This window comes from Ovis canadensis, chromosome 24 (assembly GCF_042477335.2).
Source record: "Ovis canadensis isolate MfBH-ARS-UI-01 breed Bighorn chromosome 24, ARS-UI_OviCan_v2, whole genome shotgun sequence".
Taxonomy (NCBI): Eukaryota; Metazoa; Chordata; class Mammalia; order Artiodactyla; family Bovidae; genus Ovis; species Ovis canadensis.
The window spans coordinates 47,961,522-47,981,158 of NC_091268.1; the positions used below are offsets into that span (position 1 = coordinate 47,961,522).

General features: G+C 42.1%; 1 protein-coding gene across 18 annotated transcripts in view; it reads right to left on the minus strand.

Moving 5' to 3' along the window:
- Window positions 1-808: 808 nt before the first annotated feature.
- GTF2I (general transcription factor IIi) overlaps window positions 809-19,637 on the minus strand; it is an 86,657-nt gene continuing 67,828 nt past the window's right edge. For all 18 annotated transcript variants that reach the window (XM_069570980.1, XM_069570977.1, XM_069570979.1 and 15 more), the window contains 17 exons: window positions 18,823-18,881; window positions 15,739-15,810; window positions 14,446-14,629; window positions 12,730-12,788; window positions 12,324-12,398; window positions 11,129-11,230; window positions 10,377-10,442; window positions 9,872-10,055; window positions 8,796-8,854; window positions 8,343-8,423; window positions 7,833-7,916; window positions 7,290-7,473; window positions 5,778-5,806; window positions 4,033-4,074; window positions 3,234-3,275; window positions 2,688-2,763; window positions 809-1,967 (listed from right to left, as the gene is read on the minus strand). In XM_069570980.1, the coding sequence (XP_069427081.1) occupies window positions 2,705-2,763; window positions 3,234-3,275; window positions 4,033-4,074; window positions 5,778-5,806; window positions 7,290-7,473; window positions 7,833-7,916; window positions 8,343-8,423; window positions 8,796-8,854; window positions 9,872-10,055; window positions 10,377-10,442; window positions 11,129-11,230; window positions 12,324-12,398; window positions 12,730-12,788; window positions 14,446-14,629; window positions 15,739-15,810; window positions 18,823-18,881 (1,381 nt within the window). In that variant the 3' untranslated portion in view covers window positions 809-1,967; window positions 2,688-2,704. The remainder of the gene's footprint in view (window positions 1,968-2,687; window positions 2,764-3,233; window positions 3,276-4,032; window positions 4,075-5,777; window positions 5,807-7,289; window positions 7,474-7,832; window positions 7,917-8,342; window positions 8,424-8,795; window positions 8,855-9,871; window positions 10,056-10,376; window positions 10,443-11,128; window positions 11,231-12,323; window positions 12,399-12,729; window positions 12,789-14,445; window positions 14,630-15,738; window positions 15,811-18,822; window positions 18,882-19,637) is intronic.

Below are 19,637 nucleotides of genomic sequence, written 5' to 3' on the forward strand. Positions count from 1 at the left end.
AGGAACCTGTAAGCTGTTCAGAGGCAGGATGGGACCAGATGGCATCTTAATACCTAAGTCAGCAGGAGGAGGATGCCACAGATTCTGAGCTGTGGTCCACAATGCAGAGACTCATACATTTTTAGCTGTAAGAAACTTAAAAAATCCCCAAACATACGTGTATGCATAGATACAGGATTTTCATACTGGAGATATATATACTTATACTGCGTAGGAAAGTCCATCTCCTTCCAAGTCTGTGCGCCCAGAAAATTTCTGTTGAAGGGTTATGTGTACAAGTGTAATCCCTTTGAAAAAGCAGCCTCTGGATGACTATGAATTCCCGGTGATGGGCATGGGAAGTGTGTGTGGTGGCAGCCAGATGGGGCACACCGGAAAGTAACCCCAGGGGTCTACTGGAGCAGCTGACTCCCCCGGGTGGCCGGCTGCTAAGTTTGTCAACAAATCGGTTTGGCTCTCCTTGAGGTCACACGGGTAAGGGTCACGGAGAGGCAGAAGGTGATGTGGAGAGACAGAAAGGACCTGGAGCCAGAGTTTTATGTGGGAGGGGCTCATGGACAGGCTCCATCCTGGGAGGGATTGACCTCAAACATCGCATGCTGTTGGCAGGTCACGAACAAACAGGTGGGGGCTCCAGCCCCAGCTCAGACCAGAGACACACCGGTCTCAGACTCACCCCCGGCAGGGGTGTCCTGATGAGGCACGGACCCACTGGACAGCGGCGACATGACCTCACCTCACAATCCACCTACCGCCGAGCCGCCCCAGGTTTCCCAACAGTCATGAAAACACCTTAGAAAGAAATGAATTAGTGTGTGAAAGGCATGGATGGATTTTATTTATTACCCTATATCTACAATTTAATTTGAGGTAAAATATAAGCAACACATAAAAATGCCTATTTCTGCTACCATGTAATATAATTCTCCATTGTGAATATTGTGATAAAGCTAATGAAAACTCTATGCCATCACATACTCTAGCTTTTCGTATAGCTGGTATTTTACATCTCTTACTGTTGGTGAAATCTCAACACACGTAAGATTCTCCTACAAATGGCGCAGAATGTCAGAGGGTGCCTGGTCAACTGACTGACCCCTCACTGCCCACACTGGGCCTCAGTGTCACCGGTTCAACCGCAGAGTAATGAAGGCAACGAAACCCCCCCCTTCCCAAGTTCTGAGCCGAGCTGGGGTGGTGTTCCAAAGAATTCCACACCACGACTGGGCTCATGGCAGTGAGGCTCTAGTGTCGTTCAGCTCGCCCCAACACTCATACCTGACCTCAAACTTCTGGTACGCCATGCATTTTATTTGGATGAAAAGTAAATGTGGATGGAAGAGGTTCTCTGTGTTCCATCTATAAGCCACACGCGGAGATTACCGACCTCTTACTGGCTGTTAGCTGATCCTGATGGTTGTGTTTTAATGATGATAAAAAACATATGAACCATGATAGAGAGCTTAGGAAAAGGTTTAGTCAAATATACAGATACTAACTGTTCACTCAGTCATTAAGGAGAGCCGTGAACAAAAGGATCATTTAAATGATTTTCTCCAATAGAAAAACTAAAGAGCTGAACTATATCACAGGGGTTTTCTTCACTGCCGAAGCTGAGATGTTCCAGTAGGAGATATCTTCACTTGATTGAAAACCAAACACCATCGCTGAAGGCTCTGCTGAATATGTAAAAAATCTGATGAGCTCCACCCCTGTTATTTTCCCTGTCGTTTTTTCCAGCACTGCTGTAAAATCCTTATAATACATTCCCAAGGAAACCAGCCATTCCAAATCTACAGTCACTCTGCTCTTTAATTCAATTCACAGAACTGCTGAAAAAGTAGACATTTCTATCTAAAAGTAGAAAAAAAGGTTTGTATAGAAGGTATTTCTGTTATACAAGTATATTACACAGCCTGGGGCAGTAACAGGTCCGAAAAGCTCTTCTCACCCACTGATACTTTAAGCTAAAACAGGAGAGAAAACAGACAAGTGAGAAAACAGGTTAATCTGATTATAGGAATTTATGATTTTCACTAATATCACAACTTAATTACCACATCAGTCCAGGGACTGGAGGTACATGGCCCATTCCATGACCAAAGAAGTCTCCATATAAAAAAAAACAGAGGGTCAGCTACAGGTGAGAGATAACTGTACCCTCTAACTATCATGAAAACAGTCAATGCTGGGGCTGAGTGAGGTTCAGCTCGACATGAACACCAAGTCTCACTGACTGATGGTCTAGGAACGCCCCTCCTAGAAAGGTTTAAGGTGTTTGGAATGACTGGATCAGGCCAAATCATACCAGGATACACAATGGTTGTGCAGCTCAGCCAGACTCTGCAAATACTGTTATAGGGATTAGGGGAGAGTCAGTCTGGTGACATTGACTCGCAGTGCATCCAATGGCAAGGACAAGAATTAACCTACAGATCAGAAACAAAACACTTTGGAGGCCAAGTGCTTTAACATCTTTGCCTGATAGACATGCATTGATCCAAGGAAACTCTCCATGCTTGAGCCCGCTAGCTCAGACCACCCAGTACGCTTACACTTGGTCCTCACGTGCCCCGAAGGTGGGCCCACCGTTTATGGCTGAAGCAGGGAAAACACTTCAGCTTACTGATATGCAGGGAGGCTCTCCCAGACACTACATGGTGTCCTGGACAGAGAAGCTGATTTACCCTGGGAAGGAAGAGTTCTACCACGTAGGGTCTGGTTCTTGCTTGATTTGGGAGTTTCCATCAGTCTCCTTTATTTCTATCAAGAAAAACAAAAGGGAACCGATTAACTGCACTATGAATACAGATTTACTTGATTATACAGCTACTCATACCAAACTGTTCATTACAACTTGACAGGATACTAAAACCAGTAGCAACTAGAGACTCTTCTCCAGCAGTCAAGTTCTGAATTTTGTTACTTAGATTTTCAAGGTCACAAACGCCTTATTAATTATGCATGTAAAGGACCCACACTAGCTGAATCTAGGTTACAAAGCATTCATTCAACAATTTCAGAATTCATTAAGGGTCATTTGGGGAAAATGGAAGAAAAGAACCTGAAAGTCATCTCTAAATACAATGCTTCTGGGCATAAACTACAAACCCACTTGACCCAGAAACCAAGGAACAAAACCACCACGTGTTTCCAGGTGAAGAGCTTCTAAACTACAATTAATTCTTTGTCTTTGGCACTTCAATTTTTGACAACCAGGCTACCCTTTTTACCTTCAGTTGCAGGAACCTCCAATTGGGTTGGCTCAGCTGATTCTGAAGAGAAACACACGAAGATTTTATTAATACACTAATCAAAAGTCGCCTTCAGTTATGTAAAAAGCCTAGAGGGAGGAAGCTCTCTAGACATACACAAAGCCCCCATCTAGGATGAAACAATAGCTACAAATTTGGGGAATTAAAAGCAGGGTTACTCAACTGGACTGTTAAAAATCTGCTTTCCTGAAAACCTGCTATCTTACACAATCAATAACAATCTTAACACAGGTCCAACAGGAAAGTAGGAGGTTCTTTATGTCTTTTCCCCCTTCCTTCTGCAGGATCCCTTTTAATGAAAGTCTTTCATTACTTTCAGTGAATCACACAGCAGGCCTAAACAAACACTTGCTTCCAAGGAATTTCGAGCCAAAAGTCTGGCTTACAGCAACCATTAGAAATGAAGGGCATAAGGCACCAAGTTAAGACAACCTTCTCATCACACAACCACACTCAACGCCACTGGTCTCAGGTTCCTGAGCTTGAGCTTGAGCTTGACATGGGGAGGTGGAGCCAACGGCATGCGGTCCAGTTCTCAGTGATGACCTATGTGCGACCCACATAGGCTTTCAGACAAAGGAGTCAAAGAAACCAAATCTGCGTGTGCTCGAGTGTGTGCATACACGTGGACATGTGTGCTGTGGAATTAACTTTCCTTAGAGTTGGGTACACATTAGCACGTGAGGCCACACCATTGATGTGATCCGGTCTACTGCGTCAGCAGGAATATTTCCATGTTTCACCCTGCTTAATTTACCTTGGATCACTGGGCCTTCTGACTCATTCTGATCAACCAACTCTGAAAAGAAAGCAGATTCATTTAAGTAATAATGACACACTGCTACATTTGAAAAGCATTTTTGCACATTCTCTAACCTGATGCTCCAACTCTGCTATAAGAGACACTATTCTCCTTATGAGAAGGAAGGAACAAAGATTAGAAGTTGGGGTAGGTCCCATCCAAGTAACTAACTCACGGCAATTAACATAAAATTCTGTAAATTATTACCACAAGGAAAAGAACAAAACTGAACACTTTACACATACGGGAGAGGGGCAAGGAGTCATAAAACACAATGTCTTTTGAAATTAAAAGTTACATAAGAGAGATGAATTGTAATCAAAAAAGTTTTCCAAAAAACAAGACAAAACAAAAACCCCACACCGTATCATGGGGTTGGACGTTTAAAGATCTCTGGTGTTAATTAAAGCTGAACGCCGAAGATGACTGAAAAATCTATGAAGCGAGATTTCTTTCATTCGTTACTGACACCCCCAGACACTGACACACTTGGCCAAGATGGAGGGAATAATAAAAACAGAATCTATTGAGAAAGAACTAGTGGCTTGGGGGGACAAGCAAATAAATACATTTTAGGATAAAATGAGACTCAAAACTGGGAAGCAGAAGAGACAAGACCAAATCCGTGACGCTAAAGGCAAGGCAGACAAAGAGCATCGACCGCGTGAAGCCCACGGGGCAGCGGGACAGGCCCAACAGCCGCGTGGCTCTCAGCTCAGGCGGGGAACCGACAACTCACAGGGCTCAGCTGCGCAGCGGTCACTGAAAACTCCTGAACACTTTCCCAGCAAATACAGAACAGAATGCTCAATATAGATGGATGTTAAAGAGCCGAGACGATACCAGCTGGAAAAATGACTAAAATGCTAATGGTGTATCAATTAAGGATAACTGTCACTTTGGAAAATTTTTAACAAGAAAGGTAATAGAAGAACATAAAACATATTAGCATACTTGTTTCACACCAAAAACACACACACAAAAAACCTGTTTAAAATGACAGGAATATCAGGGAACTGGAAAAACACTTACACTTGTTTGTGCAAGATTATCTGAGAGCCCAGTGACTGCCAGACACAATGCCTCAATATTAACAGAAGCCGCCAAATTACGTTAGAAGACTTGCCTTTTCTAGCCCGGTAATCAGAAAATAATAGTGACGGTAGTAACGGTGAAAACAGGAATAGATATAGATTGTGCTTACTGAACACATACTGTAGATCAGGAGTCAACAAGCCTCATCACAAAGAGGCAATGAGTAAATATTTTAGGCTTTGCAGGCTGCTCTGCTGTGATTTCTTGCTGTAATTTCTTAAGTCAGACATAAGCACATGGGCCCAGCAGTGCTGTATTAGAACTTCATATTCACACAGTAAGGAGCTTGCTAGGCACTGTGTTAGAGGCTTGACATACAATGTGTCATTTAAAATGCTCTAAAACGGCCAAAATGGGTGCAAGTATCATTTCTATTTGATTATACAAGTAAGTAAACCGATTTTAAAAAGCGAAGCAACTTGCCCAGTATCACATCCACAAAGTGACCCGTGGTGCTTTATACTGAGGGCTAAAACGACGACTCTGAATGATTACTGCTGGATTACGTCTCTAACTGTACATGCAGACCTGCATAAACCCACCCATCCCCTTTTCTCACATCCCAGAGAAGGAAAAAAAAAAAAAAGACATCCAGAAATACTCACGGTTATTAATCACAAGTCCTGGAAATGGTCTGAAGAGAGAACAGATGGTACAAGTGTATTTTTTACTCTACAAGAATTTACATGTATATTTTTACTCAACTAACATTTAGCCCATGTTACTTATGTGCTAGAAACACAAAAGCTGTGCACTATCATTTAATCTTCTACTTTGAAACCTACAGACGGGCAAGTAACCATTAGAAAACGCTACACCAAAGATAGTGGGGGGGGGGGGGGAAATAGGAACAAAGTAAGGGAAATAGATGGAGTAATTTTAGTAAAATGAGAAAAGGCTTTGGGGGAGTACTGTATTGGCTATTTCTGAGTGTCGGTCCTAAGCAGACAGTGGGAATTGGACAATGAATGGGTATATCTAACCACAGCTAAGCTCTGGGGAGGAGGACGAGTGAAGGGGAAGGAGGGGAAGGACGACCAGGCAGAGGAGCATGGAGACGTATTCATGACCACATGTGAACGAAACAACCAGTGGGAACTTGCTGTATGACTCAGGGAGCTCAGGGGCTCTGGGACAACCTAGAGGGGTGGGATGGGGGGTGCACGTGGGAGGGGACACATGTATACCTATGGCAGATCCATGCTGATGTATGGCAGAAACCAACCCCATACTGTAAAGCAACTATCCTTCAATTAAAAATGAATACACTGAAAAAAAAAACCAACCACGACTATGTTTTACACACACACACACACACATACAAATAAATAAATAATAGGAAATTAGAGTAATTTTAGTGAAATGAGAAGAAGCTTTGGGAGGATAAGACAACTATTTCTGAGTGTTGGTCCTAAGCTGACAGCGGGAACCTGAAGTTTGGGGGAGGTGGAAGAGAAGCGGGAAGGGCCCTGGGAATTTCTACTTGGGTGATGGCAAAGGGGACGTGTGTGGCACTTACTGTGACAAGCACATATCAACAAATGGAATCTGCACAGTGCTGTGAGTGTGCAGGTGTGGCAACCATTCCTACTCTGTGGATAAGCAGCTCACACGCTTAAAGGGAACAACTACCATCTCACTGGACAGACAAGGAAACAGAAGTGGCTTAGCATTGGATCCTTGGTCTGACCTGAAGCCCAGGAAGATGCCTCACAGGCAAGGGCTGGCAACATTTTCCTGTACAGGGCCAGACATAAATATTTCCAGAGCACAGTGTCTCTGTTCCAGCTACTTAATTTTATCACTGCAATATGAAGGCAGCCACAGACAATATGTAAACAAGCAGGAGTGACTGGGTTTTAACAATACATAAAAATAATAACACGTGGCGGGCTGGAGCTGGTCCACAGGTCACGGTGTGCTAACAACACCTTGCCTTAAAACCAGAGAATGAAGAGTCAGCACAGGCACAAAAGAGCCTCACTGTAACTGAAGGACTGTATTAGTTCATTTCATCGCACAGTAAACTTACTACAGAGGATCACATTTTGGACGATGACTCGGCCTCAGTCATCTGCAGGTTCATTCCTATGACCAAGCAAGTCACTCTCACGTACCTAATGACTGTGAATTTAATGAACTCAGCAGAATCTAAGATCCTTCTCATGGAGCTGATTTCCAGATAGCTGGGGGCTTTGAATGACACTCCGGGGGGCATGCCATCAACCACCACACAGCCAGGGTTAATTGTGATTTTCCTGTAGGGAACCTTCACGGGGAAACCCATCCCAATGGCTTCACCTATAGTGAGACAAATGGCATAAAAGCAGAGTCCACCTTAGTGAGGGTTTACAGAAGCACAGATGACAACTACCTGAGCATAATTCAGTTTTAAGATCTAACTGAGTCCTGGCTTATTGCAAGCTGTATTAGGCAAATGCCTGCATCCATGCTCAGTCATGTCTGACTCTTTGCAACCCTACGGACTATAGGAGTCACCAGGCTCCTCTGTTCATGGGATTTCCCAGGCAAGAATATTGAAGTGGGCGGCCATTTCCACCTCCAGGGGATCTTCCCAACCCGGAAATGGAACCTGTGTCTCCTGATTGGCAGGCAGATGCTGAGACACCTGGAAAGCCATGCACAAATGCAAAGCTTACCAAATTTCCGACTGAAGAGGTCATTAACTTGCTCCCTTAGCTGTCGAGCTTTTTCAACCTTTGATAGTCTTTCATTATCATCGTCTGAAAAGGTTAAGAGAAAGCTGTAACTTAACAATGCCATTTTAAGACCAGATACATTTTTAGGTGCTCTATGTAATGTTATGTTATGGGAATGTTTTTTAAAAAAGCAATCAAGATTGAAATGATTTCACCAAACAATTTAGTAACAGCACTAAACTGAAAATGCAACAACATCATTCCAGTTATAAAGAGTTTTGTTTGCCGTTTCATAAAATTTTTTTAAACACACTAGGCATCTGGGTAGCATACAGGTTTTAGCTCATGTTGAATCTAATAATTGCCAAGCACTATTTATAGAGATAAACTGACATGGTGATGTATTTGGTCAATAATTTCTGCAGGGGCTAGGGGAACAACAGACAATGTGCAGCATATTCAATCTCCATGAAGCCCTACCAAGCTATAATTGAGGCAGAGAGATCATACCTGGAATTGTCACCTGAATGATGTTAAGGTCTTCAACACCTGATGCAGTAGTATTAACACTGGGTGATGAATTGATTTTTCCTGAAAACGGAAACCTCAGATTAAAAACATACACAAAACGTAATTAAATCTTCCCTAACGCTTACAATACAGACTATAAAAGACCGTATTTTAAGCCAACTTTGTTCCTCATGACATGTTTTCTTGTTCTGTGACATTGGGCTTCCTGAAAGATGTTTTTCATTTTTTGTCTTCCTCATGCTGCTTTGAAGAGCATCAGACATGTAGAGATCTTTAAGTTACTAAAAAACTTAAAAACCATAAACTAGACACAACCCCAATTTTGAATGTACTTTCCAGGTTTTATTTCAACAGCTACTCTTGCAATAATGTTTAAAACTACTGCTGCAAAGTAAGTCTCTGACAAAGTGTTTTCTGTAGCAAAATGCTTACTAGGAGGGCTCTTAGATGAGGAGGTGCTTTCCTTAATTGCAGTCTCAAACATTTCTGGCCTAAAAACAAGAGAAAAAGCATGTGTGTTAGTATTCCATAGTAAAACACTAAAAATTAAACAAGTAAGACACTGAAAAAGCTAGTAACTTTATATACATACACATTCTTAGCAGGAACAGAAATAACATGGATATCTAAAGGAACACACACAAAAAGACTAGCTGTCATTGTGATTTTAACATCCACCAAGCCCTATTTAGTTTAAATAGCTTCTTCCTATGGTTTCAGTATATCCTGGAAAGATGCAATGCTAGACTTGAGAAGGAAACACAAGAGCCCCGCATGCAAGCAGCATGGAAATATAAAGACAGGCTGTGAAAAGTCAAGCACCAAGAGTCCAAGAGTCTGTCTCTCTTGGGTCTTCCCTGGAGGGACTGGTTAAGACTTCAATAACAGGCTTCCAATAAAGGAATGTAGGTTTGATCCCTGGGTAAGGAACTAAGATCCCACATGCCTCAGGGCAAGGCCAAAAAGTAAAAATTAAACAGTCTGTCTCTCTGAGGAAGCAGAGGCAGGGTCTTAGCCTCTAGAGACCTGGCTGAAAGTACAGAGGGTGGCCATTAATAAATAAATAAATCCTAAAATTCCTTTCAACTAATTTTGAACAATTCCTGGACACTGACACATATTTTATTAACTCCAGTTACTTTCATCTGCTTCAGCTGTGCTGGCATAATTCACAGATCCCAAGCAAACAGAAGGGAGATTTAAACTATTCTGTAAATTGGAGAAATAAAAAAGCTTTAGAACACTGAACCTCCACTTAAGGTTCCAGCCGTATCAACCAGTAAAAATATAGACTATAAGGAGATTTCGCAAAATCAAGTTGTCATCCCTCTGGTAAGTCTCAGCCCTCCTTCCCTCTTTTGACCACTTACAAAAATTTTTAAATATATATAAAAGTATAGCTCAAAGAGCTTCTGACTCTAGGGCCCCAAAGCTGAATCCACATGCCGTCTCCCACAGTCAAACTGTACCAACTCAGGGGGCAAGCTCGTTTCATCTTATTTCCTTACTTTTTAATTATGAACTTAATTTTGGCTTTGTTTCTGAGTATCTTCTCCAGCCTTGGAATGCCAAAAGTAGACGGTCGTCGGAATGGCACACCCTCGGGTAAGCCTTCCACATAAAAGTCTTCTGGGAAAGACTCAAATAACGCAAACGGCACTTTCACAGCTTGTTTAAGGCCAAGAGCTTCACCTAAAAAAAAACAAAACACACTTATCGTTTCTCATATACATAATTTTTTGAAAAATTAAACCTTAAAAAAAAAAGCATTCAAACTACATTTTGCAGCTACTAAAACTATTCTTTAAAAGAATCACATGAATTTTAATTTTAGAAAAATGTCTTCAATTTCTTGAAGAAATGTGGGAAAAACGATCAAATTCATGCCTGCAAAGCCCACAAACATCTGATGATAAGTTAAATGTTGAACATTTTTACACTGATCACATTTTTCTGTTTTATAAAAAAGCTATCTCATATTTTAATAACAATAATACTTCAAAATAAACTTACCACATTTTTCATTGAAAAGATTTTCAACTTTCTGTTTTAGGTCTGTGATTTTGGCATTCCAGGCCTCTGCATGAAAAAGAAAAAAAAAACGCAGAAAGGTTAGGAACTTCTTCATCTTTTATTGTGCATCTTTACTCAGCGCAAAATAAAAAAATACATAGGTTTTTAACACAGTCATGTCTTGGCAACTATTCTAATCCTGATGCATTATTTAACTGTTCTATTATATTACTGGGGCTCCCTGGTGGCTCAGATGGTAAGGAGTCTGTCTGCAATGCTGGAGACCCGGGAAGGTCCATGGACGGAGGAGCCTGATGGGCTACAGCCCACGGGGCCACAAACAGTCAGACGCAACTGAACAACTAACTTAATTTTAACTTAGTGTATTACTAATATGTCAGCTACAAATTAACGAAATAAACAAAGACCAAAATACCGCCCCCCCAACAATTATAGTATCTACTCTGCAGACACAGCTCTACCCTTTAGACGATCTGTATTTATCATCTTAAAAATCACCCTATGGAACCAGAAATAACGTTATCCCCATCTACAGCCAAGGAAACGGAGGCACAGAGAGGTTAAGCAGCTTGCTCAAGGTCATGGAATCATAAGTACTAGTGCCAGATTTGAACTCAATCTGGCTCTGTAGTCTTCGCCTTTAAAAAACAGTGCAGCTACTAAAATACAGTATTTTACTAATTCCTTTTATTTGAAGTAATGAAATAAAGAAAAATGAAGTATATATTTACCAAAGGAAAACTCTCTCCCTCGAGGCTTGAAGGGAACATTAGAACCATTCGTCTGGGTAGGGGTTCGAACGGCTGAGGTTTGAGGATTGCTGTTATTAGGGCCTAAAGAAGAATAAAAAACAAAAACAAAAGACATAGTCAGCACACACAGTCAAGCGCCTGCTAGTGACTTCTGTACAACCTGCTCTTGAAGGCCAACCTGCGCTGGGAAAGTTGAGTCCAGTGAGGACATAAGCAGTCTGCAAAGGAAAAGGCCACTGCTGTGAGTTCTACAGACCTCTGTCCGTTTTCCTACTCCCATCCCTACAACGAGGCATTCCCCACCCCCCGAACGTATCTAGCCTTCTGGCTGGTATGAGGAACTTTCAGTTCACTTCATGACTCATCACAGCCTTTTGAAGACACTGCTCACTTATGTTTGCCTTTAGGTTTTTCTGTTAGCCTCTGAACATAAACACAACTTTAGATACAAGTCTATCATCTACACTGTGAAGCTCTCCTTTGGATTCTCTAGCTATTTGTGACATATCTTTTCTTTGAATTCTAAGAAAAACACAGAAACAATGCTATGAGTTCTGAGTTGTCTCCCACTAAAAGCCTGACTATGGCCCCAGAATTCAATAAAATATGAAGACTCAACATTCTAATCTTTAATTACTTCAAGCTAATGAATAAAAACCAAAGCTTTTTTAAATGGCATAGTGATAAAAGCAAGGTATTTCTGGAGAAGCTTGATCTCTCCACCCCATCACCCTGAAGGCAGGTCAAAAGAGCTTTTCATTAACCCACCACTCTCCTTGTACATGAATACTCAGAGTGGCATTACTCATAAATAGCCAAAAAGCAGTACAACCCAGATGTCCATCAGGTGATGAATAAATAAACAAAATTCGGTACACATCCACACAATGGAATATTGCTCAGCAATAAAAAGGAACAGACACGCATCAGGATGGATATTATCTAAAAGCAGAAAATAACAAGTAGTGGCGAGGCTGAGGAGAAATTTCCTCTACTTGAAACTGTTGATTAAAAACATTTAGAACTCTAGACTTACCACAGGTTAGCTTTCCACACCTGAAACAAGTTTTGTGAAGGCCCGTTTCCCTAAAAATGTCAACACTAGAGTGAAGAGGCAACAGCTGTAATCAGTGAACTGGACTGTGGACAGAAACGGGCCGCAGAGCAATCTCACCTTCCACAGTGACCTCAATTTCAGGAACTTTCGAATTACTCCCGGGGCTTCGTGGCCTTTTCGGGGACTGCAAAGCTGTAAAGTAAGCATATACCATTTCTTTTGGATATTGTAAAAAATCCATAAGGAAGTGCTCTATAAAAGCAGAGTACTGAAATTCAGTTTGGCTCTTTTCACAGAAACCTGAAGAGTTAAACTGATGGTGTAATACTCCACATGAGTCTCAACAAAGCTGTGGACACATGAATGAAAGATGACTGCAATATGAAACTGCCAATGAAATGTTTACTTTGCGGGGGGGGACAGGCATTAAATATCTTAAAAAGCTCAAAAACAAATCAAAAGCCACCCCCCACACAAATTTCTGCCACACCGAAGTGTCATAAAGGTATACATAATCTCTTACCTTTAGTGTTAATTTTACTAGCCATTCCAGGAGGCAAGTAGGAAATAACTAGTTCAGGTCTAGAGAGAAAACCAAGAAATGTTACAGTGGCCAGTATAATATCGGTCTTCATAGCTAGTAAAACTTGTGACGACCAATTTTTTTTTTAAATGAAGGCGACCACAAAATAACTCTGTAAGGCAAAAATAATCTCTATCATTGTGCACACAAAAAAATTCACTTTTCCTTCCCACAGCTAGCTGCTAAAAGATTTTAGGAAGAGTAAATGACTTCTTTCATGATAGCTCAGCTGGTAAAGAATATGCCCGTAATGCAGGAGACCCCAGTGTGATTCCCGGGCTGGGAAGATCCCCTAGAGGAGGGAAAGGCTACTCACTCCAGTGTTCTGGCCTGGAGAATTCCATGGGCTGTACAGCCCATGCTGTGGCAAAGGGTCGGACACGACTAAGCAACGTTCACTTTCATGAAAATGAACACTAACAGGTTTAGTTTCTTCAGCTCCTGAAATTTTGGAGACATATAAACGAGAAACTTGACTGTTGAAATTCAGTTGCCCATAAGTTTAACCAGGAATAAACAGAGCACATTAAAAATCAGCACTTTCTTTCTTTCTTCAAGTATCTATGGATAAGATTCTTATAGCATCATAGCATCTCTCAGCAAATGTCAGGACCACCACTGTGGGGCAAGTACAGCTCTCCTTGTACATATGAAGAAAATCAAGGGGGGAAAAAAATCAGTTCAGTTCAGTTCAATTCAGTCGCTCAGTCATGTCCGACTCTTTGCGACCCCATGAATCGCAGCACACCAGGCCTCCCTGTCCATCACCAACTCCGGAGTTCACTCAGATTCACATCCATCGAGTCAGTGATGCCGTCCAGCCATCTCATCCTCGGTTCTCCCCTTCTCCTCCTGCCCCCAATCCCTCCCAGCATCAGAGTCTTTTCCAATGAGTCAACTCTTCCCATGAGGCGGCCAAAGTACTGGAGCTTCAGCTTCAGCATCATTCCTTCCAAAGAAATCCCAGGGCTGATCTCCTTCAGAATGCACTGGTTGGATCTCCTTGCAGCCCAAGGGACTCTCAAGAGTCTTCTCCAACACCACAGTTCAAACGCATTAATTCTTCGGCGCTCAGCCTTCTTCACAGCCCAACTCTCACATCCATACATGACTACTGGAAAAACGATAGCCTTGACTAGACGGACCTTAGTCGGCAAAGTAATGTCTCTGCTTTTGAATATGCTATCTAGGTTGATCACAGCTTTCCTTCCAAGGAGTAAGCGTCTTTTTATTTCATGGCTGGAGTCACCATCTGCAGTGATTTTGGAGCCCCCAAAAATAAAGTCTGACACTGTTTCTCCATCTATTTCCCATGAAGTGATGGGACTGGATGCCATGATCTTCATTTTCTGAATGTTGAGCTTTAAGCCAACTTTTTCACTCTCCTCTTTCACTTTCATCAAGAGGCTTTTTGGTTCCTCTTCACTTTCTGCCATAAGGGTGGTATCATCTGCATATCTGAGGTTATTAAAAAAAAATCAAGTGCAGGCTAAAGAACAGCCGCAACGGGCAAGGTGAGGTCCCAGGCTCATGCTGCACTTTCTATCATGGACCTCAAAAGCTTAGCCATAACCTGAAGTTAGAGAAGATTTTCAACAGAAATACAACTTAATTGCCTAAATTCCAGAAAGGATTGCAATGGCCAAGAGAACTTACTTTTTAACAACAAACTTGATTTTATTACTTCCACGGACAATCCTTTCCAGTCTTGGAATTCCAAACCAGGTAGGGCTTCGAAAGGGAATTCCTTCTGGCAAGCCTTCTACATAAAGGAACTCGGGGTTTGATTCAAACACCGGGTATGGTACTTTTACCGCCTCTGTGAGTCCAAGAGCTTGAGCTGAAAGTGCAAGAGAACATAACTTAGGAAAGGTAAAATTTTATAGACAATCTTTTACTTTTGTCTGACAGCAGTCTCTCTTTATGCTTTTATTATACGCATTTTTAAACTGTGATACAATGAACATATAACAGTATGTTAGTTTCAAGTGCATGGCCTAATGCCTTGCTATTTGCATATATTCTCAAGTGATCAGCACAGTAAGTGTAGCTGACATCTGTGCATGCTCAAACACATTGGGCCAAAGTTCCCAACAATCCAGCAATTTCCACTTAACATTGCAGGCATCTTACTTAGTACATTGGGGAAAACTGAAGAACAAGCCTAAAAAAACAAAAGGAACCTTTTAATACTTCAAAGGACAGGACCATTAACTATCCCCACAGGACAATCAAAACTGTCTCTGTGCTCTGGGAGGAAATGAACTACAGCCATATGGCAAGTACCTAGCCCTTGAACTCAGCATCTTGTTTAAAAGATAAGAGGGAATTCTTTGGTGGTCCAGAGGCTTTCGCTGCTGAGGGCCTGGGTTTGACCCCTGGTCAAGGAACTAAGATCCCACATGCCGAAGGTAAGCGGTGCACAAGAAGATGCACCTGAGCAGCCTGGTCACGTGTACTGAAGGTTCCTGATCCAGGACACAAACGTTAACACCAGATATTAAGACAATGATGGCAATGTCCCGGGAATACTGGGATCACTCTACTCCTTCCTTCCTTCTCCACGAGACATACCCAATCAACTGAAACACTTGCTGAGCCTTGTCAGAATCCTCAAGACAGCATTCCAGGAAACCATTGTCAACAAATCTACGTTGAAACAGATGATCAAACCCATGTGTCACATGGTGTCAGCCAAGTTACAGGTACAGACAGTGGGTCTGAGGTCCCTCCCGAGACCTCCCACACTCTCCCGCTCTGATACACGAGAAATCAGGAGTCCAGGGGACAGAAGGTAACTCGCTCGGTTTAAGCAGCCAATGTCAGAGCAGAAAGAAAGTCAAACCCAGTTTCTGAGACCTTCCCTCTTTAGGTCCTGAACTGCTAAAATGTTCATTCAGAACACTGCCTTTCCTTAACATTTTAAAACTAAGACTATGTTTTCCTTACCAAATTTCAAATTAAAAATCTCTTCCACTTGCTTCCGTAGCTTGGTAATTCTGACATTCCAATCTTCTTTGACTAGAAAGCAAAAATCAATCTAATTAACCATGTCCCTTATGGGTGCTGACACAAAATCAGATTGGATGCTCTTCTTTCCAGTGATGCCATTTTTTAAAACCTGAGATATAATCAGCATATTACACTGTAACAGTTTCAGGTGTATAGCCAGGGACACTCTTCATACAACTTCTCTTAAGAGCAAAAGCTTCTGTTCATAAGGAAAAGAATGATTTCCTGCACTTGTCAAGAAGTTCAGGAAGATAGAGTTTCAACTTAAGTGCACAATGTAGATAAAGAAGAACCTGTTCAGAAGCATTTAGAATGAATAGTTTTTAAACACTCCTCCTTGGAGGTACATCGAAGAACCCTCTCAGGAGTAGGAGGACCACCTGTATAAGGACCCAGGCCTCCAGTACCAGGCTCAACTAGAGGAGCTTCAATTGTATTCGCTTTTCTAAACTGGCCTTCCTTGTTTTATTGAACACATGTACGCCTACAGATTTACACAAAGGAAAACTTCACTCAACACAGCAAGAAATGAATGATAAAGTGATTAGGGAGGTGTCACTGAGCGCTATTTACACCCGATTTCCTTACCCTTTATTTGTAAGACAACCATATCCCTTTAAATACAACATAAAAATAAAGAAAAAATAAGTTATTAGAAAAGACAGGTAGGGTTATCACTTGGACAGACTATCGGGGCTTGTTTGGTGGAGGTGAGGATGCAGAGGATAGAGGTGATCTTTGGGACCGTGGAGGATGCTTGGAGGTGTTGGATGAGGGAGGAGGGTGAGACAGAGTTAATTTAGAGAAAAGGGCAGAGAGTGCACGAGTCGTCCCAGGAGCAAAAGTCAGCCGTGTCTGTGGGTGAGGCGGCAGGAAATGTTGGAGAAGTTCTAAAAATACTGCTCAAGGTTGGGAGCCTCAGAAACTCCTTCTTTTCCTTTACTTTTACCAAGAAAGTACTTTAAAACCTTTTCTTTAAAACAAAACCTAGCATCTCAAGGGTTTAATACGGTAACTCAGCCATTCAACTAGACAAAGTCAGTCTGGTATGAAGCAAGTCAGAATACTACTATACCAGTCAGCAGAGTCTGCCTTCTCCAAGGTCAAGGGCATCTGACAACTCGTCGCTCCCCTTCTGCCTCACCCTGCACTTCCTTCTCTGGTATTTCTATGCTAATACAAACAGATCTCTGCACCATTCCACACAGGAACCAACTGCCTTCTCTCTATTCCCCTGCAAGGCTCAATTACCTGGCTAGGTCCACAGCTTTCTCGCACGAGACCTCTCCCTTTTCCCAGACTGAGAACCAAGTGCCTGGCCACGTGTTTCAGCATGCAACTGTTACCTAAGAGTCAGGCAGGTGTCTCTGACGGCAACGACTAACACAATGCTTCTGGCAGGTACTCAAGGACTGGAATTAACCTGGCAGGACTAACACCCAGGGCACGGGCAGACCAAATACCACTTTGTAGGAATGAAGAAGGACAAGCTTTGATTCTTTCCAAGGTCTACGAATGGCAAAAGGCCAAGTTCTGTTAATGACTGGGAGAATGGAGTGTCTTCAGATACAAGGCCTGTAACTGTCTGTGCCAGAAAACAGCAGATCAAGTGCTGCTAAAACTGTTACTGAATCCTCAGAGTAAGGTCTATGCTGCCTACAGACTGTTCCAGTGATACATGTTTGATACATGTTTAATACCCTCAGTTCACAGTCACTATGAGAAATGCTCCTAATAAAATCAGGCATCACAATAATCACAAGCTTGAACTTGAGGTCTGTCTTCAGAAATGAAGACACACACATAGAGTTCCATCACATTCAGACTAACGCATACCACAGCTCTACCTTTGGGAATATTTTTGCTTGCATTACGTTGCTTAGTAAAGTCTCTGTCACATCCAGTCTCCAATCTGTCACTGATATCTTGTTTCTTTGCCTAAGTCAAATGCATTCTGAAGAGCTTGCTGGACTGAGGAAGCTGCATTCAACCCAAGAAATTAAGTATCACCTCTTCTCCCCGGCAGAATCCTGGGCACAGGATGGCCTGTTTCCCAGTATAGTTTTTTTCCAAATACTTCTCATGCCGTGATGAACACAAAAAGATTATACCATCTGTTTAACATACTGATGACTTTCACCAGTTGCACCCAGGTACCTAAAACTCAAGAATCAGTACTCCAGTACAGACAAATAACCCACTTCGGACAGCAGTTCACCTTAGCATTTACGAGAATGATTAACTGCAAAAACAAAAGCAAGAAAAAGAAGGAATGGGAAAAGATTTAACAACAAAAACTCAGAAGAACCCATTATTGGTTCTTAGCAACAGAAGTTCCTAAGGTTGCAAAACCTACAGAACCTAATATGCAGACCTACACGTTATGGTCATTTTATCTGACATTATGGAATGGAAAAGAAAAACATCAGAAAGAAAGAAAGGCACAGTTATATACCTCAGATAAAGAAAACAAAACCATTCTGATAACTGAGACAGAGACTTTTAAAGCTCTTTTCTGTCGGGCAGGATGTCAGCGCAGCTGCTGCAATCCCAGTATCTGTCATTTTAAAACCAAGGTCCTCGTGAAAAGATGAAGGTCTAAATCTCGTGGTCTGGCCCATCAGGCACGTGTGGGCAGTTGTGCGCTTGAAATGTGGTCACCTGAACTGGGATGTGCTGGAGTATACAATATACACCAGAGACTGAAACAAAGGATGTAAATGAGTGAAATGAAAAGCGTAAACCAATGTACCATGTACAAACTCTGCATGACATACAGGGCTTGCATTTGTGACACGTTCTATTTCTACTGAACACCATGGGTCTAAATTCAAGCTCAAGTTTGTCCCAAACTGCTAGGTTCATCTTGATAAAACAAGGAGTGCCTGTGTTGATCTTTCATGAAACATTTTTTTTGAGTGGAAGGGAGAAAAGAACAATCCTATGGCATTAAAAGTTTAATGAAAGCTTAGAAACTATTTGATTTACAAGCTTTTAAAAAGGATCTCACAACTTTCTTACCTGGTGTATTCGTTCTGGGCTGAGTAACTTCAGTAGTGCTGTGCGTCAGAAGCTCTGGTCTGTAAAAATACAGTTGGTATCAGGATGAGAGCATGTAAGACCGCCTTTACTTCACATATGGTTCACTCTACCTTCATTTGCAGTGAATAAAATATCATCTTGGTGACTTTAGATTATTTTGAAAATAGCAATTTATAAAGATTCAGGTGGGACCACCTCTACGTCCTCAAAGGCATTTTAGGCTAACTTGCGGCGAAACAGCTGGTGTTTGGCCCCATCCCAGGTCAACCTCGGGCTTCTGCCCTTCAGATGGGCTAGACAACACCACAGGGAGGTGCATCTGGTGTTGTCACCCTGAGGCTTGTCCCAACAAACAGATCCACAAACGCGCAACCCCAGTCAGCAAGCAAAGTCTACCTCAAGGACAGTTCTTTTGTATTAAATGGGCCTTCCACTCCCATACTCTGCCCTCAAATTACCCATTCTGCTACCTTCCCAACTCAAGCCAGACCGACCCTTTTAAGAGCCAGTTCAAATTGTTTTAAGAGGAATCAGCGTCAAAACCTCTTCAACCCTTCACTGACTGTATAGGACAGAAAGCTAGGCTTCCTCCCCAGGGCCATCTCAGTGTATCAAGCCCTCAAGGGCATCACTCCCTTCCACACAGACTGTATGGTTATCTGAATATGCAAGGCCACCTGACACCTCCCTGCCCTGACCTACTTAGGCTATTTCCTTCATTTGAACCCCCTTTCTTGCATCCTCTGGGCACAAATGAACCCTCTGCATGCTGCCCTGGCCCTCTTTCCCAAAGC